Source organism: Aspergillus mulundensis, assembly GCF_003369625.1.
Source record: "Aspergillus mulundensis strain DSM 5745 chromosome Unknown scaffold_5, whole genome shotgun sequence".
Taxonomy (NCBI): Eukaryota; Fungi; Ascomycota; class Eurotiomycetes; order Eurotiales; family Aspergillaceae; genus Aspergillus; species Aspergillus mulundensis.
The window spans coordinates 1,960,250-1,979,418 of NW_020797893.1; the positions used below are offsets into that span (position 1 = coordinate 1,960,250).

Below are 19,169 nucleotides of genomic sequence, written 5' to 3' on the forward strand. Positions count from 1 at the left end.
GGTAATAATTTTTTTAATATATATAAATAATCTTATTTTTATAAACCTTTTTACTAAGCAAGGCTATTTTATAATAGCTATTTTTAAAAAAAAAAATTTTTAGTAAAGTACAAGCTTTAGTATTTTAGTAAAGTTAAATAGTTTTTAAAAGTTTAAATTTTTTAAAATAGGCCTTAATATAAGCTTTAGCTTTTTTAAAATTTTTATATTAAAGTTATTATAAATTAATTTTACTTAAATATTATAATTTAATTACTTTTTATTTTACTTTTATTACCTAGCAAGCTTTATTTAAACTTTAATATAATTATTTTTAAAAATATTAAAAAAATAAGGTTAAAAATTAAATTTATTAAATATATTAGTACCCTTATTTATTTAAATATTTTTTATATAATAAGCTGCTTATTAAAATATTTTATTAATTTTATAAATTATTATTAATATATAATAAATTAACTTATTTCCTATTTTTATAATACACGCTTTTTTGCTTTTAAATACTCTAGTTTAAATAATTTTAAAAATAAGGTTTTTATTAAAAAATATAAGATTTATAAGTTATATTTTAATATAATATTTATAAATTATTTTAATTAATTTTCTAGCGCAGGCTATATTTATAAGTTATATAAAAATTTAATTAAATAAAAGGCTATAAAGTAGTATTTAATTATTATTTTTATTATTAAAATAAAATTACTTACTTTTATTAAGGCTTTTAAAGTAACTTACTAATAATAAAAAGTTTTTAAAGCCATGTAATTTAATTTTTAATATTAACTTTTAATTTAATATAATAATAAAAAAATAATTAATATTTTTATTAATATTAATATATAACTTTACTTAAAATTTTATTATATTAATATTTATAATTTATAACTTAGGTAAAAAGTTTAGTATAAAAATTTTTATATTAAATAAACCCTTATTAATTAAATAATTATAAATAGCCTTATAAAGGCGCTTACTAAATAATAATATTAAAAATTTATTAAAATACTTAATTTAATAAATATTTTTAGCCTTATTTTTAATTAATTTAAAAGTAAATAGGTATTAAAAGGGCATGTTAATTAATAATAAAAATTACGTAATTTAATAAAAAAGTATTATAATACTTTAATAATACTTAAATATTTTAAATAATTTTAATTAAAATATTATAATACTTATTACTAAATTACTTGCCTGTATAACTATAATATTTATAATTTTTTAAATATTATAAAGTATTAGTAAAAGTATTTAAAATTCTTATTATTTTTAAAAGCTTAAATTATTTATATAAACCCTAGTTAGCTCTAGCTTTTAAATATTATTATATTTTTTATTTAATTTTCTAGTATTTATTTAATTAATAGCTTTCCTTTGCACGGTATTTAAAGGGCCTTATATTGTGACGTTCTTTTTTCTTTCTCCTGTCGTCCCTTTTTCTTTCTACTGTCGTCATTCCTTGTTGTTCTGACGTCCTTTTTTCTTTCTCCTGTCATCGTTTCTTTGTTGTCCTGTGGCCGTCCTTCCCTTTCCGCGTTGCGCATTCTTTCTTCTCTCTTCTTTGAATATTTTACTTCGTTCTTTTCGGTTTGCGCCAATTCTAGCGTCGTTGTCAACCTCGTTGCGATGTATATACAACAGATCGAACGGCCAGAAAGTGGACTCAGCGGTTTACTTTCAAACCGTCTCATGTCGACACGCAAAAGTCAAAGAGATCTCGAAGACCTTTTGTTCGAGGCACGTCGAGGATGGCCAGCGCTCGGATGAATATAAAAAGATTGTTCGCATCCCTCGAAAGATTCCCTATCCCCATCACTTAAACGCAGTAACAATTTCCGCTACGAGCACGGAACAAAAATGTACGGCCTCAATCATTTTGCGACAAAGGGCGCAGCGGCCCACGCTGCTAGAATTTTCCATGGAGCCGGGGTTCCCAGCGTGCTTGTCGGCTGGTCCGCGATCGCCTTGGTTGGAGGTGATTTTCTGAACAATGTAAGATGGCTCTCTTCGGTACTTTGATGATACTTGGCTAACTCCAGATTGCACTAGGACGTTGATTTCGTGGTGCGAGACAGTCAGATAAGAGCTGCTGCTAACGCTATGGTTCGTGCAGGGTTCTCACCGTGCGCGGATGCCGCCTGTTTAGCTGGCAAGGAAGACCGGGCTTCCGAAATCGACACGCTCTCCGACGACGACTACTACAAAGAAGAAGCCGAATTGTTCTTTTGCAAGGATCGCTACCACCCTGTTCCGGCCGTCCATTTCCACATGCCTCACATGATCATCCTCTCGCTGCACCGCAAGTCCCGTCTGCTGTGGTGGATTCCAGACGACCATTTCCGCCTGGAGCCCCCAGCACATGATGACCCCTACTTCGTGCTGTCCACCGACGCTGCCCGAGTCCCGGCTCGCGATCTCCTGGCCTGGCCCGGGCCCGAGGAGTTCAGCCACTACCTGCCAACGGCCAACAGTAGTGGAAGCTCCGGTCCATGGAGGGGCCTCTACCCCGTCAAAGTGTTGCTGGCGACGGCTCACCTCAAGATGGCCTTGCTCTGTCTCTGCCGTGATCTCCATGGTACAAGAGGGCTGGATTGGCTCTGGTTCTGCATGCTCTACGAGCTGGCCGAACGCCAGATGCCGGGCCAGGATAGGGCCAGCGCCAGGCACCTTCTGGAAGAGCCGCAGCTGCAGGCTTTCTGGGACCGGTTCCGCGGGCATGTTGACGTGGCAACCGATTATAATATCCTCGAGCCATTGTTGGAATACCGTGCCGGATTGATTTCGGGGAACAAGCTGCCAGATCTCCCGGAGGGAAGTGCGCCGGTAACAGTTGTCTTTGTTGTCAACAAGCAGCCCGTGACCGATGAGAGCGCCTTCCAGATCATGGACAAGGATGCGAATGCCTTTCCGTGGGTCTTTCTTAAGCGCAATGGGTAAGTAAGTTATTCATCGAATGTTTTTGGCATTGTTGTTTGTGTCTTGATTTTGTTTCCATTGCTCCGGCACATGCCCCTCATTTTCATAGTTCAATATATCATCTCCCCCGAGTCCTTTGTACCCATCGCGCAATACACGCCTGTAAGACATGTCTGGCTCCTGGGCGGTAGTAGATACAGCATTGCTCACCTGCAGGGCTCAAAGTTGCCCTCACGCCCCTCAAGCGGGCCTGTCCTTCTCTCCCTTCCCCTCCACGCTGGCCTCATCCCCCTCCATGACAACCGCAGCCTCCTCAAGCGAACGCCCTTGGTCTCCGGGTAAACGGCCCCAATGACAAACGTCTCAGCAGCAGGAAGAACAAGGATTCGCAACCTGATTCCATGAACCCCGTCCCGCCCTTGTTGCTCAGCTGCATGATCGCGTTTCCCTTGCTACTCCTGTAACCTGCTTGCTTTGTAATTCTATGATCTTGCCTAACGATGGTTTGATATCTTGGTTCTCATACATCCAGTTCATGAGACCGGCCCCTAGTCAGGTTACTGTTGCTTGGTCCCATGCCCTCGGAGTCGCAGCCGAATCCACCCCGAGCGATGGGCGCGGCTAAACGCTCCCCCGCCCGAGGTATAAGACGGTGACCCCGCACATCTCCCCAATCTACCACCACCATGACTCTCCCCAAACTCGCCATCCTCGACGACTACCAAGGCATCGCAGCCGCACATTTCACCCACCTCCAACACCAACTCTCGATATCTCACTTCCCCAACACCCTCGACCCCCGCGATGCCACCCAACAAACCCAACTCATCGCGCGCCTCCACGACTTCGACATCCTCCTCGCCATGCGCGAGCGAACCCCCCTCTCAAAAAGCACTCTCAGCCACCTCCCAAACCTGAAACTCGTCCTTACAACAGGAACGCGCAACCGCGCGATCGACACGGCCTACCTAGCTGAACGCGGGATCCCAGTCGCTGGGACGGAGACGCGGGGACCGGGCGTGCATTCAACGGTCCAGCATACGTGGGCTCTTATTCTCTCCGTAGCACGCCATATCTCTCGCGATGACGCAAGGCTCAGAAGTGAGGAGGGGTACTGGCAGGGATCTTTGGGGATGAATCTCTCGCGGAGGACGCTTGGACTGGTGGGGCTGGGGAAGCTTGGTGCGCAGGTTGGGAAAATTGCAGCGGTCGCATTTGAAATGGATGTTATTGCGTGGAGTGCGAATCTGACGCAGGAGAAGGCGGATGAGGTCGCTGTTGGGATGGGGTTGGAGAGGGGTGTTTTTCGCGTGGTTGATAAGGAGACGTTCTTTAAGAGCGCGGACGTCGTCAGTTTGCATTATGTGCTGTCCGAGCGGAGTCGCGGTGTTGTTGGGAGGCAGGAGTTGGAGTGGATGAAGGACACCGCGCTGCTGGTCAATACGAGTCGCGGGCCGTTGATTGATGAGGGCGCTTTACTGGAGTGTGTTGAGAGGGGCGGGATTGCGGGCGTGGCGCTTGATGTCTTTGAGACGGAGCCCCTGCCCAGCGACAGTGTTTGGCGGAGTGGGAAGTGGGGGAAAGACGGGCGGAGCGAGGTGCTTCTGACGCCGCATATGGGGTACGGCGATGAGCAGATCCATGGGTGGTACGAGGAGGTTGCGAGGAATTTGGAGAGGTGGTTGCGTGGGGAGGAGCTGAAGACTCTGCTTACCTAGGTGTGTGTAATTGTAATAGAGAAGCCTCGGCAGATATTCAGGCACAAGCCAGTGATAGACGTACCTCGGATGGACGGAGAGACCCAAGGATTTCCACCGGAGCAGGCTTTCTAGCTGCATCTGCTGTGTCCGGAAGGCGCAAATAAGGTGCGGGAGCAGAATGCAGGTGGCAGGCCCACCCAGACATCCCTCGGCCCAACGTCATCGTATAAACAACTCGACCCTCGACCCCTCTGCCCCTCTATCCCTCATCCATTCCTCAAGTTTCAACATTGTCCCTTCACTTCGATCATCCACCGCAATCCCATCGTCACAAACAACCAAAATGCCCGTCGCCATCCAAGACCAACCCCCCACCCCGCCAACAGCGAAACCAGCCTCCACGCACCCACCAACCCACCCCGGCCTAATCCACGTCCACCGCAGCGACCAAGCCTTCGGGTCCTTCGCAATCAGCTCCGTCTCCCTGCCCGCAGGCACGCTCTTCACAAAAATCACCGGCGCCACACCCTCAGAAAAAGCCTACACAAGTGTCCAAGTCTCAGCGGACTCGCACATCGAGCTGAACTCCGACCTGGTCTACTGCAACCACTCGTGCGACCCGAGCGTGGTCTTCGACATGGAGAAGATGGAGGTGCGTGTTGTGGACGAGCGCCCGCTGAGCAAGGGCGACCCGCTCACGTTCTTCTATCCGAGTTCCGAGTGGGAGATGGATCAGGCGTTTGACTGTACTTGTGGCTCGGGGAAGTGCAAGGGGGTTATTCGGGGGGCGAAGGGGATGGGGTGGGAGGGGTTGAAGGGGTATTGGGTGAATGGGTTTATTGGGGAGTTGGTGAGGGAGGAGGAGAGAGAAAAGAATGGGCAGTAGGAGGTCTGTTTGCGGGACATGTGGTGGGCGATGGGCGTTGCGATGCATAGGGCGATAGAGGGATGGCGTACGAGTAGACGGTGGGCATGGATAAGATTCGATCAATGCAGAACGTGATAGCAAGGGCTATTGACACCAGACCTTTAGCCATCTACGTCCGTAGTCAACTTCCTAACAAACCTTGACGAGGCGAACGGTTCCATCTTGACGGCTATATGACCATCCTTTAGAACCGCGATTATACCAACGGACCAAGAGATATAACAGGGGACTCCTCCCCGTCCGGCACGGCCACCCCGTCGAGCTCGGGATTATCGTTAACATCGACGGCATAAAGGAGCGGAGTTCCGCCAGCGTAATCTGTGGCTTCCAAGTCCGCGCCGGCATCTAGTAAAATCCTTGCCTCTAGATCGGCCCCAGCTGCAATCAGTAGCCGGACCATGGACTCTTTGGCGTCCATTGCAGCGTGGTGAAGTGGTCTGAACCCTTTGTAGTCTTTGCATTCGGAGATTCAGCCTTGTTGCTTCGCAGAGGGGCGTCTTGCAGCGGCACCGGATTCAGCGAGCAGCCGAGGAAGGTCCAAAGGTCCCAATTTTGATGCGACGAACCCATAGGGGTATGCCTTCCCTGTGACCATGATCCGAGAGCTTTTCCCAAAAGTGAAAGTGTCTATGGTTAATAGTATTTTAGCGGCTTCTTGATGTCCCATTTTTACAATCGCAAGGACATATTCAATCACGTTATCCTTCAATATCCACTCTATGCTGGGAAAGCCTGTTAGGAAAGCCTCCTGCGGTTTTCCAAGCTCGCGCGCCTCGTTCGCATGATACAAAATATGCTCAACGGCGTACTTGAGGAATGGGCATTTCTGAAGCATCGATGCCATCAAAAGCTTGGCTTCCTGCGTGTCTGCCTTCGGAATATCTTTAGTATGCGCAAAACGGGATGATAGGTCCTTGAGCACATAGTTCAAACAGCAAGTCTTCAAAGCGTCGTGGCTGGGCCCAGGGGAAATGGATTCGAGCCCTACCTCAAGAAGACCAGGCCCACGGAGAAAATCGCGAACTGACTCGTGAATGAAGTGTACCTCGAACCCTTGCTCCGAGCTAGTCACCTCTGCAAGTCAAGAACCAACTTAGCATGATGTCCTCGGTAACGCTTTGCGCTGTCCAATCGGCCAAGAAATCAGGGTCGGGTTCAGTGCCGGCGAGGATGGCAAAGTAGAGCTCTGCCGGCCCCAAGGGGCAATTCGCGTGAAGGATCCCCTGCAAGCAAGCAGGGTAGCGTTATTGTCATGATTATTCCTAGTCAAGAGGTGCGTCCTTGATGACTTTGTTTCCTGGAGCAGAAAAGTATACCGATATCCCCACGCTGGACCCGTCGGACCACCACGTCTTTGATGCAACTGTCGCAATTGTCTCCGCGGACGTGGTCATACGAAGAGTGGTAGAGAACATCCTCCGCTGTCGGTAATTCTCCGGCTATCCGCAACCGAATGTTCCTCCTTCCGAAATCCAGGGCGGCGGTCGTCACCGGCCCCATCCCAGTCACGTATATTCTCAAGGCAGAAGTTATCCAGGACGGGGAACTCGCGCTCGCAGAAGAAGTCGAATAGAGAGTGAATTCCATCTGCGCCTAAGGCAAGTTCACTCAGCTTGATGGAAGGCAGAGTAGAGCGATGACGTGCGATTGCCATATGGAGACCATGGTCAGATCTAGCAAGGCCGCTGAAACCCGCCAGGAAGCGTCTTGCCACAATCATACTGCACCACGTCCCCATATTCTCCATCGGGATGTCCCACAACTACATCTCCAAGCCGGATATCCGTCTTCTCACTCGGAACCCCGCCCGCAATCCCGACAGGAAGAGCACGCTTGAGCGATGGGAATGCAGCGCGTAATTGCTCTGTCATGGCGGCGTAATAATAGTGTTATGGTTATGGATACAGCCGATTGCGAACTTGGTTTTGTCGTAAAGCTTGTCAAGAATAGACTTTGCGGCGGCGTTTCATTGTCGGAAACTTGCTCCATTGGGAGGCATGATGTACTCGATGATTTTTGGAATAGTTGGAGGAGATGAGGATGAAGGTGGGAGGGAAGAGAAAGATATATATATATATAATATATATATATATATATAGTGGGGAGTCAGTCTCGTCAGGCACAGCCCGTCCCTTCTCATCCAACTACGGTACAGGAATAGAATCCAACTGCGTATCAACAAAGGCAATGTATTACCTTGGCATACTGGGTCGTAACATGAGACTAATCGAACTAGTACCTAGTATATCAACAACCGTCATCCTTCTTCCCATGGCTCCCGATAATCACTCTACCCCTTGTCTCAACGACTCCTCCCTCAGCGGCTCAGTAGAAGACCGGGTGCGGCTCCCCAAACTTTGCGAATCTGTCAGCACAAGCCCAGCACAAGGAGACAAATTCGGGATACCAACCTTCATAGGATCATTGAAGCGCAAGTTCCGGTTCAATCCACTAATCGCCCTGATATCACCTCCATCCAACTCAAAGTCCGTCGACGCAAGGTTCTGAACCAGCCGCTCAGCATTCCCACTCTTCGGAATGACAGCGACACCCCGCTGCGTCGCCCAGCGCAGCAGCACCTGCGCCGGCGTCCGCCCATACTTCCTCGCGATCTCCACAACCACCGCATGGTCCAGCAGAACCGGCGCACTCTTCGCATCCTCCGCGTCAAGCTCGATATACGAGCTCGGCCCGAACGACGAATACGCCGTCACCGCAATCCCCTGCCCCTGCGCATACTGCACCAGCACCTCCTGCGTCAGGTACGGATGGTGCTCGATCTGCAGGGTCGCGGGCTTCACGCGCGCGTACCGTAGCAAGTCCAGCAAGAGGCCGCCGTTGAAGTTGCTGATCCCGATCGCTTTGGCCAGGCCCGCGTCAACGAGCTTCTCCATCGCCTGCCAGGTTTCCTGCACGGAGGCGGTGCCCGCTGGGAATTCGGGCCCGTCGGGGGGAGGGTATTGCTCGGCCGGGTCGATGTACTCGAGCGAGACGGGGAAGTGCATGAGGAAGAGGTCGAAGTAGTCGATCTTCCAGTCGGTGAGCTGGCGCTTCGTGATCGGGGCCACCTTGTCCGCGTCGTGGAAGTTGTTCCAGAGCTTGGAGACGATGAAGAGGTCTTCGCGCTTGACGAGGCCGTCCTTGATTGCGCGGGCGACGCCCTCGCCGCATTCGGCTTCGTTCTCGTAAACTGCATAGGTCAGCGACGGCGATCTACTTGTGTTTGCGCGTGGCTAGCACTTACTGCAGGCGCCGTCCAGGAGACGATAGCCCGCCTTGATGGCGTTGTAGACCTGATCGGCGCAGGTATCGCGGCTGACCTTCCACAGCCCGAAGCCCACGATGGGCATCTGGGCGCCGGTGTTGAGGGTGATGCTGGGGACGGCCATGGCGAACTGGTATTCAGTTATTGCGGTTGATCTTGATAGTTGGTCAAGTGAGAAGCTATGCTGTGCTGGGATGGATGTTGGCATGAGCCCAGAGCACGGATTTATAGCATCTAGCCGACATCAAGGTTCTCAGTCGCCATCTCGAAACAATCCAGCACAGCATCCATTTTTTCGATAGAGGGTCTCGTGCTCCCAGCTCAGAGCGTGATGCCTCTCGCGAGACGCACGAAGCGCGCGAGGCCGCAGTTGGAGTCCAGTGCTGGATGCCTTACGTGGGGGTATCAGACTGAGATCTAATGCCATGGAAAGTACCCTATGTAGGACGCGCACCTGGGCTTATCAGCGACCAAAGTACGAACCCTCGGATCGCGCGTCCCGCGCGCCTCGCTGGAGTTAACCACTCAGGGCTTGGAGTTGGAGACGCCACGAACTGGTTACCGTATTGGAGCTTTCTTATCTTTGCGCTTAGGGCTCATCACAATATCGTGCCTTGGTTGCGTCAATCTCCAAACCCATTGCGCAACCCGTACCCTAGGGCCCTGGTGGTGGATTCTTCTGGTGTTAAGGGACGGGGTTGCTCGCAATGCCTATCGTAGGGATGAATTGAATTTGGAATCGGTCTGTAGTAGGTATACCCGACTGCAACCGAAGACCCTTGTGGCTATACCCTTTTCCTCTACAGCTAGATACCCTAAGGCACCATACATCAGAGGCGGTCCGTCATGGATGCCCCGGTCTAGGTATACACGAAACAGCATTGCCCTAAAAGCATTACAGCCTGTCCACGGCCGTCAGCGGCCGGCAAAGCAATACCAGAGAAACGACGTGTACAGATTAAAGACTCCCTCGTACCCTAACTATGCAGTGCAGAGTGCAACAAAACAAAACAAAGCCAACCTAAAACCCAGCCGGACACACCCTCCCCCCAACCCTAACCCGCTCCCTCTCTCCCTCCCCATCCCCATCCTCCTCCCTGTCTACCCCAATACACGGATCCTCCTTCCCCAGCACCCTGCGACAAAACCCCTCAAACACCTCCTCCCATAAATGCCGACACTTATACTCGGCAATATCCTGCGGAAAATGCCTTACATGGTCCCAAAGCGCCTCGAGCGCGTCCGGCTCGCCCGCCAGATCCGTCAGCGGCGTAACGTACGTGCGCACGGTGAATACCACCGCCTGCGAGCGAGGCAGCTTGCAAAGAGACTGCAGCTCCGTGCGGATGTGCACCTGCTCGGGCGCGGTGCATGGCGCCGCTTTGTCGAAGGGCACGATGTGGAAGAGGCCTGGGAGGGGCTGGATGAAGAGGTTGTTGCGTTGGATGGGTTTTGTGGGTTTGAGGGCTAGGAAGAATCTATCGGTGGTACGAGTATTCGGTTAGGATAGGATGTTGGGTTTGAGGACCTGGAAGGGTGTGCTGAGGCTTACCGCTCCATCGACCTCTGCAGCTTCTCCTTCCACAGCGGGATGGGGTCGTGGATTTGGTGCAGCGGCCACCCGATGCGTTGTTGCAGGCGCCAGCCCGATGGGCACGCGAGGAAGGCGCCGCGGCTGGAGGGAGGGTCTGTTAGATGGTACTCGCAGCTTGCTTATGGTTGTTGAATGAGTGGGCAGGACATACAGATAATATAAATCCCTCACCCCCCTCTTCAGAACATACACGTCGTCATGCACAAGCAACCCCGTCACAGCGAGCGGATGAGCATCAAACGGCTCCGTAATCCTATACTTCTCCTTAAGATGGTCAATGTAGATATACTCCCCATCAGCACGAAACATATCCGGGAAGCGCGTGGTGACATATTGCACAACCGTCTCCAACAGTTCGAGGACTGCATCGTCGACGCCATCCAGGTAGTCGACGTACAGCTCTGGATGTGGCCCGCGCACCATGGCAAGCTTGTCCGCGTGCTCGGCGTCAAAGAGGCGGTCGTAGTTGAGCCAGTTGTTGATGTCCAGCTTGCGCAGGGCCATGGTCATTTGGAATTTTCCCGGTTTCCAGTATCGCGGCCAGTTCGGGGGCGTGGTGAGTGGTGGGAGGCCCGTCACTGGTTCGATGGCGGCGAAGTTGAGGGTTTCGCGGGCGGTTGGCCCCGTAGGGGCTTGAGGGCTTGGGAGGGTGAGGAGTTTGGATGTGAAGTTTGATGGCAAGGAGAGTCGGGACTTGATGGGGTGGGAGTTGAGGAGGAGGCCTAGTACTATGAGTAAGAGGCATGGGAGCAGCGGAGACGCTGTGTGGTCTGTGAAGAATGCTTCGATCATCTTGCTCTAGCACGGTGTGGTTTAGGGTAGGTATGAATCTCTCAATAAGTAGCAAGACCAGAGGAAAAGGAAATGGAAGGTTGGAGTCAGAAACCTCTGCCATCATTAAACCTTTCAAGTAATATACTGTGCTCTCAGGCTTTAAGGTACCACCTGATTCACGGATACACCAGTCTGCACATACACTGGCATATAGAGATCGGCCATTCAGGGCACCTAGCCCTATCTGTCTCCAGACCTTCCCGTCGAGCGAGACGCGCGAGACGCTCATAGCTCAATAAAAGTACATTCAGAATCCCACTGGCCTAGATTCCAATTGCCATCAACTCATCAGGATCCTACTAGCGGGATACGTCTCGTTACGCCAGGGCTGCCTTGAATCACACCAAGCAGGCGTGAACAGATTCACATGTCGTGATGAAGATTAACTAGTCAACATATGGATGGGCTGAAGTCCTCTCTACGTCATACTTGAACTGTAGGGTGTCCAGTTTTCCACGGTGAATGTATCTAGCTCGTTCTCGATGATAACCGTTGGCCCCAGAGTGCTTATAAAAGGAGATAAAGCCAGCTAGGCACGGGGCACCATTGCTCCCAGTGCTAAGAAGTAGAGGGCTGTATCCTGCTGGACTAGACGTGGTGTAATACAGGGAGCACCTAGGGGTGTACCGCCGTGACTGGTAAATAACCTTCCTCAGCTGCCATACAGCACCATGCTGTTAGACGTCTAATCACATTACTGCAAATCGCACTTTCTGGTTGTTTGTGTTTGAGACGCGGTGAGCATCGTACGATTATTCAATGGGCTATTATACCGGTCTGCTGCCCGGATGCTAGGTACTGTAGTGATCTCGGTTCTCACACGATGACGGATCTCTTGCCTCTTGGGCCTGTCTCGCCACATACGCTGGATCACTTGGTGGACAGATGTGACCTCAATATAATCCGGGAAGACAGCTTGGATGTTCGCTTGGTCTGCCCTGCCTGAACAGACAACCCCTCCCTTATCCAGCCAAACAGGTGGCAGTTCCAAGATCAAGCTGCTATCTCGCCGTTTGGGCACAAAGCAGAGGGGCGAGATTGAAAATGTATTTCAGTATTACTACTATGATGGATAAGGCAGGGTGTTGATCTGACCTCATGAACGCCCCAAAGCCATGCTGCAACTAAATCAGGGTTGCTCATTCCTGCCAGTGCATTCACCCCGCGTCGACGGGGTATCTTATCATCTTCGCGACATGGAAGGCTTATCTCTGAGACTTGAGGGGAAACCCTGGGTGAAGATATGGGATACCTGCGGCTATAAAGGCAGGCATTGACACACAATACCATGCACACTCGCTGGTCCCCATCACTTTCTACTCTGTATGCTCTTCCAGTCCATCTTACACACGATGCACACCACCTCGTCGGACAAGAAGCCTCCTGACCACAAGGCCGCGACGCCAGACTCCAACAGCGAGGATGTGCAGCAGGGCCAGATAGTTCCGATTCAACCTGCCCTCGGCGATGGCCCCATGCCGCAGTCGTTCTCTACCCTCTCTTCTCTCGGCCTTGCTTTCAGCATCACCGGGTCCTGGGTCGGATACCTCAGCTGTTTCGGCCAGAACCTGCAGTACGCCGGGCCCCAGAATGTTGTATTTGGACTGGTCGTCGCGACCTTTGTCCAGTGGGTCATTACATTAGGGCTGGCGGAGATTGCGTCTGCGTTTCCTACTAGTGGAGTGAGTCTCTCAAGATCCTTGAGGGTGGTGGCACTAACTCCGCTGGAACAGGGCCAGTACCACGCCGTCTACCTGCTGGCCACCGACCGGTACCGACGACCTCTCTCCTACCTCTGCGGCTGGTTCGCCATGCTGGGATGGTGGATCATCACCTGTTCGGGGCTGGTGCTTGCCTCGACTTCCATCCTCGGTCTTGTGGCGTTTTGCTTCGACGGCTTTGTGATGACGGCTTGGAGGACGTATCTTGTCTATCTGCTCGTGATGGCTGTGACTGGTAAGCATGCTTTTTAAATCCCAGTCTACCATAACCACAAGTGGGTGCTGATAAAGCCGTCACCACAGCAAGCCCCATTTTTATCCGAAGCAGAATGGTCCCCTGGGTCACGCAGATGTGCCTGTATGTCTCCGTCGCCGGCTTTCTGACGAGCCTTGTGCTTGTCCTCGCAAAGCACCAGCATTTTCAACCGGGCTCGTATCTCGTCGACCCCCCAAGCGGCTCAAGCGGATGGCCTACAGCGTTTGCTTGGATCCTGGGTGCTGGGAACTCGATGTATGCTCCGTCCTCTTGGTCTCGTACTATGTGAGAATGCAGTGTTGAATGCTCACCCCCAGGTACGCATACGTCGGGACCGACGCGGCCACCCACATCGCAGAGGAAATGCCCCAACCCGGTCGGCGTATTCCCCAGATCATGTGTGTCTCTCTTTCCCTGTACAAAGTGCCGAGTGCAGACCTGACTCCCTCGTAGGAACCTGACAATGCTCATCGGTGTCCTCTCTGCCCTTCCGCTTTTTGTCGCTATGATGTATACAATGACCGATGCTGAGCGCGTCGCCACGGCTCCGCTCCCAGCATTGGAGGCATTCTATCAAGCAACAGGTAGCAGAGCCGTCGCCATTGTGATCCAGGTCTGGGTGACCACTGTCTATGTTGGTGAGGACTCAACGACTTTCCCTGCCTGAAAAGCGTTACCCCTCTGACACGGATTCCAGCGAGCATAACATCCCAGTGGGTGACGTCTGGACGGATGGCTTGGGCCTTTGCTCGCGATGTATGCAGCCCTTCCTTGCATGCTCCTCTTGGATTCGATCTTCTCAATGGAAGAGCTGACACTCATCCCAGAACGGCCTTCCCTTCTCCAGCACTTTCGCAAAAGTCAACGCGCGCACAGAGTCCCCCCTCAACGCGACCTGTCTCTCACTTGCCTTTGCAACCGTGTACGGACTGCTCTATCTCGCCTCGACGAATGCCTTTAACTCGATTACCACATCGGCGGTCCTCTACCTGGTGAGTTGCCCCATTTCCCCGGTCATACACACCCTTTCTTTCAAGCTAACTTGGCTGGCATAGAACATCAGCTATGTCATCCCACAAGCAATCCTCCTCGCTCGCGGTCGGTCAATCCTACCGAAATCTCGGTATCTCAATCTGGGATCTCTGCTCGGTACTTTCTGCAATGCTTTTGCAGTCGTTGCCGTGTCGCTTCTCGTTGTCTTGTACAGCTTCCCCACAACACTCCCGACGACCGTGGCCTCCATGAACTATTCCAGCGTGGTGCTAGTGGGGTTGGTCTTGGTGATTGTTGGCGTATGGAAGGTGATTGGCCATGACTTTCATGGCCCGAATGTGGACTTGGAGGGGTTGCGCCTTTTGCTGTAGGGAGTATGGCTTATGACGTCTGGGAAGATGGTGATTAGTATGGTACTTTGTTATCGACGGGTTATCTTGACCACTTGCCTCCAAAGGATCTAGTCTAGCCCTGATAAGCCGCGATCTAGTACATTCGACAAGATCTTTTCTAATCTTACTGTACCGTGCGGGGTTGTTCTGACCATGTTGTCCTCCATTGTGCCTCCCTCCCGAGCTCTCCTTCCACCAACAAATCACCAATCTCACCTACATAGGATGCTCTCCTACAACCACACTCTTCCTCCCCCAGCCAACCGCGGTCTCCGCAGCAAGACCGGCTGCCTTACGTGCCGCCGGCGGAGAAAGAAATGTGACGAGCACAAGCCCCGCTGCTACAATTGCGAGAGGAATAACCTCGTCTGTGACGGATATCAGAGCCTTCAGACATGGGCCCCTCGCAATAATCAGCGCCCGCGCCGGTCTCATAGCCCATCGCGTTCCTCTACAGAAGCAGACTGTGCCTCGGACGGTCGCACTTCATCACCCCCGCGCCTCTCCATCGAAAACTCCAGCCCAGATGGCACTGCGAGGGAAATTGCCCCAACTGCGTCATTGCCTCCCCTCATCCCCGGAGTACAGACGCCCGTGGAACGTCGCCTATTTCACCACTTTGCTACGGCTCTAGCCCCGGCATTGGCCCTTCACTCTTCTTCTCATCCCAATGCGATCGCAAAAGCCATCCTTCCACTCGCCGTTATAGACCCGGGCGTGCTAGACTTGGTTCTCAGTGCTGCTGGCTCACATCTCCTGCGCCGCTTAGAGGCAGAATCATGCATTCGTGAACGTGATATTCACAGAGAAATCGCGCGGACAGCCTGGCAGCGATTTGGTGAAGGCACGCGTTACCATTGCGACAGTATCAAGGTGCTGAGCGGGCATGCTCGGAAACCTGGAGATTCTGCATCCCGAGCGCAGATTGTGACGGCCCTTGCGCGGACTATGTTGCTATGCCAGCAGAGTACATGCTCGGGCGGGTTTGACGTTAGCTGGAAGGTACATCTGATCGCTGCGCGCGAGCTCGCGGGTGCACTACACGGAGTCAGCCCGGACTGGGACGAATGTAACGACCATCGGGCCTTGATGGACTGGATCCAGTACCACGAGCTTCTGGCGCGGGTGACGGATCGCAGCCTGGAAGGTGCCACCGGGAACAACCATATTGGCACGGTGCTGCATGGCACGCGGCGGAGGAACGATCGTCAAATCCTTATTGGCACGCAGGACGGACTGTTCGAAATCCTCAAGCAGATCCTCGACCTCCGTAGTAGCACACGATATGAAGTCGACGGCCCTTCTCTGACAACGCTGCAGATCGGCCTCACAATCAGCACAGATCTGGAAGCGTGGTCGTATCCGTACTCAGCCGAACAGCAGCGCGTCGTCGGCGAATGCTACCGCTGGGCATGTTTTATTCTCCTTCACGCAACGGTATACGGGTCCTGCGCCGAAGACGAAACGATCCAGACAGCGCTAGCAGGTGGGCTTGCGTTCCTCGACCGTCTCGACGGGACATCGAATGCACAGACCTGCGCTTTATACCCGATGTTCGTGTTTGGGTTGTCTGCGGTGACTGAGGAGGACCGGGACAGGGTAAGGCAAAAGTTGGAACAATATCATAGATGGGCGGGATTTGGGAATATCCAAGACACGGTCGAGTTGATGGAAGAGTGGTGGCAGCATTGCCGCAGGGAAGGAACAGGCGCACCGTGGTGGGCGTGGCAGGCGTGGGCGGCGGCGAGGGGGGTTGAGCCGATGATTGCTTAGATGTTTTCATGTTCAGGTGTATGTACCGATAAGAGCATCGTATGATTGAAATGGAAGAGATAGTCCAATGGACAAGAGACGGAGGTGGGGGTGTCTGGTAGCTCAGGAGAAAGAGAGAGATGGAGTCGTCGCCCCGGCGTCTCGCGCGTCTCGCCCGATCCTTCTCCATTCGTCATTCCCTCCATCGGCATTACACCTCTCACCTTTCATAACACTCCAGCCTCCTATATCTATCCAACATGGGCCCCAGGCTACAAGGTCGGTCATCGCTAGACATTCCAAGCGCCTCTTCACAATGCACCCGCTCAACGACCTAACACCCGCCGAAATCAACGCCGCTCGAGGCCTGGTGCAGTCGCTTCATGGCTCCGAGACGCTCATCTTCAAAGCCATTACTCTTGATGAGCCTCGCAAGCAGGAGATGGTGGCGTACCTGGTGGCCGAGATGAACGGACAGCGTGCGGTCGCCCCGCCCCGTCTTGCCTACTGCGTCTACTACCTCAAGTCCAGTGTAAGCCATCGCACCGACTCCACGCACATACGGCCATAGATCACCTAACCCTGTACCAATGCCACATATAGGACACCCTCATGACAACATGGATCAACCTCACAACCCACGCAATCGCCCGCTCCGAGCCGGCCGACCCAACCTTCCACGGCAATGTCGATTTTGACGAAGTCCAGCAGGTCGAGGACATGGTGATGCAGGATCCCACCGTCCTCGCCGAGATCGCCAAACTGCAACTCCCCGATCATCTGACCGTCGTCGCCGAGGCCTGGGGGTTCGGTTCTGACGGGGGAATCGACGATAGGCACCGCCAGTACCAGGTTTACATGTTCGTGTCAGAGACCAACAACCTAGACAGCAACCACTACGCGCGACCTCTGAATTTCTCGCCCGTTGTGGATCCCGTGCGTATGGTCGTCACTCGGATCGAGATGCTGCCCACCGGCGTCGATGATGCACGTGCTGAGGGCGTAACACCGTACAAGGACTTAGGTCCGAATGAATACATCCCCGAGGCGCAGACACTGCGTGAGGACCTCAAGCCTCTGACTGTGGCCCAGCCAGAAGGCGCATCTTTCACCATTGACGGGGACAACGTCCTCCGCTGGCAAAAGTGGCATTTCCGGATTGGCTTCAACTACCGCGAGGGCATTGTGCTGCGCGACGTCCGCTACGATAACCAGCCGCTGTTCTACAGGATGAGTCTGAGTGAGATGACGGTGCCGTATGCGGATCCTCGGTCTCCGTACTTCCGCAAGCAGGCGTTTGATCTAGGCGATGTGGGCGCGGGACTCGTTGCTAATGATCTCCGCCTTGGATGCGACTGTCTCGGAGCGATCGCGTATCTGGATGGTTGGATTAGTGATCGGAAGGGAAGACCGCTGAAGAAAGACAACGCAGTCTGCATCCATGAACAGGATAACGGCATTGGCTGGAAGCATACAAACTACCGGACTGGGCGTGAGTTCTCCTTCCTAGTCCAGAGTAGCCAGACATGGCCAACCGGCTGATCATATCTTACATAGGTGCATGCGTCGTCCGCAACCGCGAGCTCGTCATCCAAAGCATCCTAACCGTCTCCAACTACGAGTACATCCTCGCCTTCAAATTCAACCAAGCCGGTCAAATCGACTACGAGGTGCGGGCGACAGGCATCCTCTCGACATGCGCCATCGACGAGAACCAGACCGTTCCCTTCGGCACAATCGTCCATCCCGGCGTCCTTGCAACCCACCACCAGCACATCCTCAGTCTCCGTCTCGACCCAGCCCTCGGCTCCTACACATCCGGCAACCAACTCGCCTACACGGAGACGACCCCGATCCCGCACGACGCCGCGCACGGAAATCCACACGGGAACGGATACGTCTCGGGCACAACGACCGTCCCCGTCTCAGGCGGTTTGGACCTCAACACGGAACGCGGCCGCATCTTCTCCATTCAGAACCCCAGTATCCGGAACCCCGTCAATGGCCTGCCGGCCTCGTATAAGATCCACTCGCCCCCGCTGCAGAAGATGCTTGCGGCCCCTGACAGCATCCATTTCCGCAGAGCGGAGTTCGCAGACCATGAGATCTACGTCACGAAGTATAACGAGGATGAGCTGTTCTCCGGCGGGAAGTTTACGAATCAGAGTATGTCTCTCCGGTTCTCGGGCTTGAGGTTGTAATGCACGCATGCTAACTGGGATACTCATGGCTAGGCCAAGGCGGCACAGGCATCAAGACCTGGGTCGCGCGGCAGGACCGCGTCGAGGACGAGGATATCGTCGTCTGGGTGCAGTTCGGGATCAACCATGTCCCCCGGATCGAGGATTTCCCTGTGATGTATGTGTACCCGTCTCGATATGGACTCTATGCATCTGGTTAGGGCAGGAACTAACAACGCGATTACTTACGTAGGCCCGTTGAGATCCTTACTGTCTCGCTGAAACCGGTCAACTTCTTCACGCGGAACCCCGCGATCGATGTGCCGCCGTCCACGCAGGAACGGAATTGTTCGGTGAGGGTTGAGGTTGGGAAGGAGGTTTCTGGGGGTGCTCATGGTGCTGCGGCGTGTTGTGAGAGAAAGAGCCTGTTGTAGGTATGGGAGGCTACCTAGTCTTTTTATGATCCGCTTATGGGCAGCTGTGCTGCTTTGGAAGAGCATACTAAGGTGCCCAGAGGTGTTGAAGACTTCCAATCCCGGCGGGTAGCCCTTGCAACATTAAGGAATATATTGTTGATTTTGCTCATGATGTGATGATGTATGCATTGAGGCTGCGGTAATTTCCTGCGAAATACAGTG

At 52.1% G+C, this 19,169-nt stretch overlaps 9 protein-coding genes across 9 annotated transcripts; 6 read left to right on the forward strand and 3 right to left on the reverse strand.

The window, feature by feature from the left end:
* Positions 1-1,857: 1,857 nt before the first annotated feature.
* On the forward strand, positions 1,858-2,937 carry DSM5745_05936 (uncharacterized protein; the record flags this gene model as incomplete). Its single annotated transcript, XM_026747952.1, has 2 exons — positions 1,858-1,992; positions 2,050-2,937. 2 exons carry the CDS (start codon positions 1,858-1,860, stop codon positions 2,935-2,937), a joined length of 1,023 nt encoding a protein of 340 aa, XP_026603784.1.
* A 665-nt stretch (positions 2,938-3,602) lies between these two features.
* Positions 3,603-4,634, forward strand: DSM5745_05937 (D-2-hydroxyacid dehydrogenase family protein; the record flags this gene model as incomplete). The annotated part of the gene is made up of 1 exon (XM_026747953.1): positions 3,603-4,634. The coding sequence occupies one exon, from the start codon at positions 3,603-3,605 to the stop codon at positions 4,632-4,634; it is 1,032 nt and encodes a 343-aa protein (XP_026603785.1).
* A 325-nt stretch (positions 4,635-4,959) lies between these two features.
* DSM5745_05938 (uncharacterized protein) lies at positions 4,960-5,502 on the forward strand (the record flags this gene model as incomplete). The annotated part of the gene is made up of 1 exon (XM_026747954.1): positions 4,960-5,502. The coding sequence occupies one exon, from the start codon at positions 4,960-4,962 to the stop codon at positions 5,500-5,502; it is 543 nt and encodes a 180-aa protein (XP_026603786.1).
* A 238-nt stretch (positions 5,503-5,740) lies between these two features.
* On the reverse strand, positions 5,741-7,291 carry DSM5745_05939 (uncharacterized protein; the record flags this gene model as incomplete). The annotated part of the gene is made up of 4 exons (XM_026747955.1): positions 5,741-5,997; positions 6,055-6,616; positions 6,660-6,767; positions 6,941-7,291. The coding sequence occupies 4 exons, from the start codon at positions 7,289-7,291 to the stop codon at positions 5,741-5,743; spliced, it is 1,278 nt and encodes a 425-aa protein (XP_026603787.1).
* A 578-nt stretch (positions 7,292-7,869) lies between these two features.
* Positions 7,870-8,933, reverse strand: DSM5745_05940 (uncharacterized protein; the record flags this gene model as incomplete). The annotated part of the gene is made up of 3 exons (XM_026747956.1): positions 7,870-7,899; positions 7,956-8,734; positions 8,789-8,933. 3 exons carry the CDS (start codon positions 8,931-8,933, stop codon positions 7,870-7,872), a joined length of 954 nt encoding a protein of 317 aa, XP_026603788.1.
* A 1,057-nt stretch (positions 8,934-9,990) lies between these two features.
* On the reverse strand, positions 9,991-11,195 carry DSM5745_05941 (uncharacterized protein; the record flags this gene model as incomplete). Its single annotated transcript, XM_026747957.1, has 3 exons — positions 9,991-10,287; positions 10,362-10,484; positions 10,575-11,195. The coding sequence occupies 3 exons, from the start codon at positions 11,193-11,195 to the stop codon at positions 9,991-9,993; spliced, it is 1,041 nt and encodes a 346-aa protein (XP_026603789.1).
* Positions 11,196-12,589: 1,394 nt separating this feature from the next.
* On the forward strand, positions 12,590-14,578 carry DSM5745_05942 (uncharacterized protein; the record flags this gene model as incomplete). Its single annotated transcript, XM_026747958.1, has 8 exons — positions 12,590-12,919; positions 12,971-13,193; positions 13,235-13,469; positions 13,532-13,612; positions 13,668-13,852; positions 13,912-13,970; positions 14,042-14,206; positions 14,270-14,578. 8 exons carry the CDS (start codon positions 12,590-12,592, stop codon positions 14,576-14,578), a joined length of 1,587 nt encoding a protein of 528 aa, XP_026603790.1.
* Positions 14,579-14,824: 246 nt separating this feature from the next.
* On the forward strand, positions 14,825-16,372 carry DSM5745_05943 (Zn(II)2Cys6 transcription factor; the record flags this gene model as incomplete). Its single annotated transcript, XM_026747959.1, has 1 exon — positions 14,825-16,372. The coding sequence occupies one exon, from the start codon at positions 14,825-14,827 to the stop codon at positions 16,370-16,372; it is 1,548 nt and encodes a 515-aa protein (XP_026603791.1).
* Positions 16,373-16,667: 295 nt separating this feature from the next.
* On the forward strand, positions 16,668-18,965 carry DSM5745_05944 (Amine oxidase; the record flags this gene model as incomplete). Its single annotated transcript, XM_026747960.1, has 5 exons — positions 16,668-16,883; positions 16,955-17,843; positions 17,909-18,517; positions 18,586-18,709; positions 18,785-18,965. The coding sequence occupies 5 exons, from the start codon at positions 16,668-16,670 to the stop codon at positions 18,963-18,965; spliced, it is 2,019 nt and encodes a 672-aa protein (XP_026603792.1).
* Between the last annotated feature and the right edge of the window lie 204 nt (positions 18,966-19,169).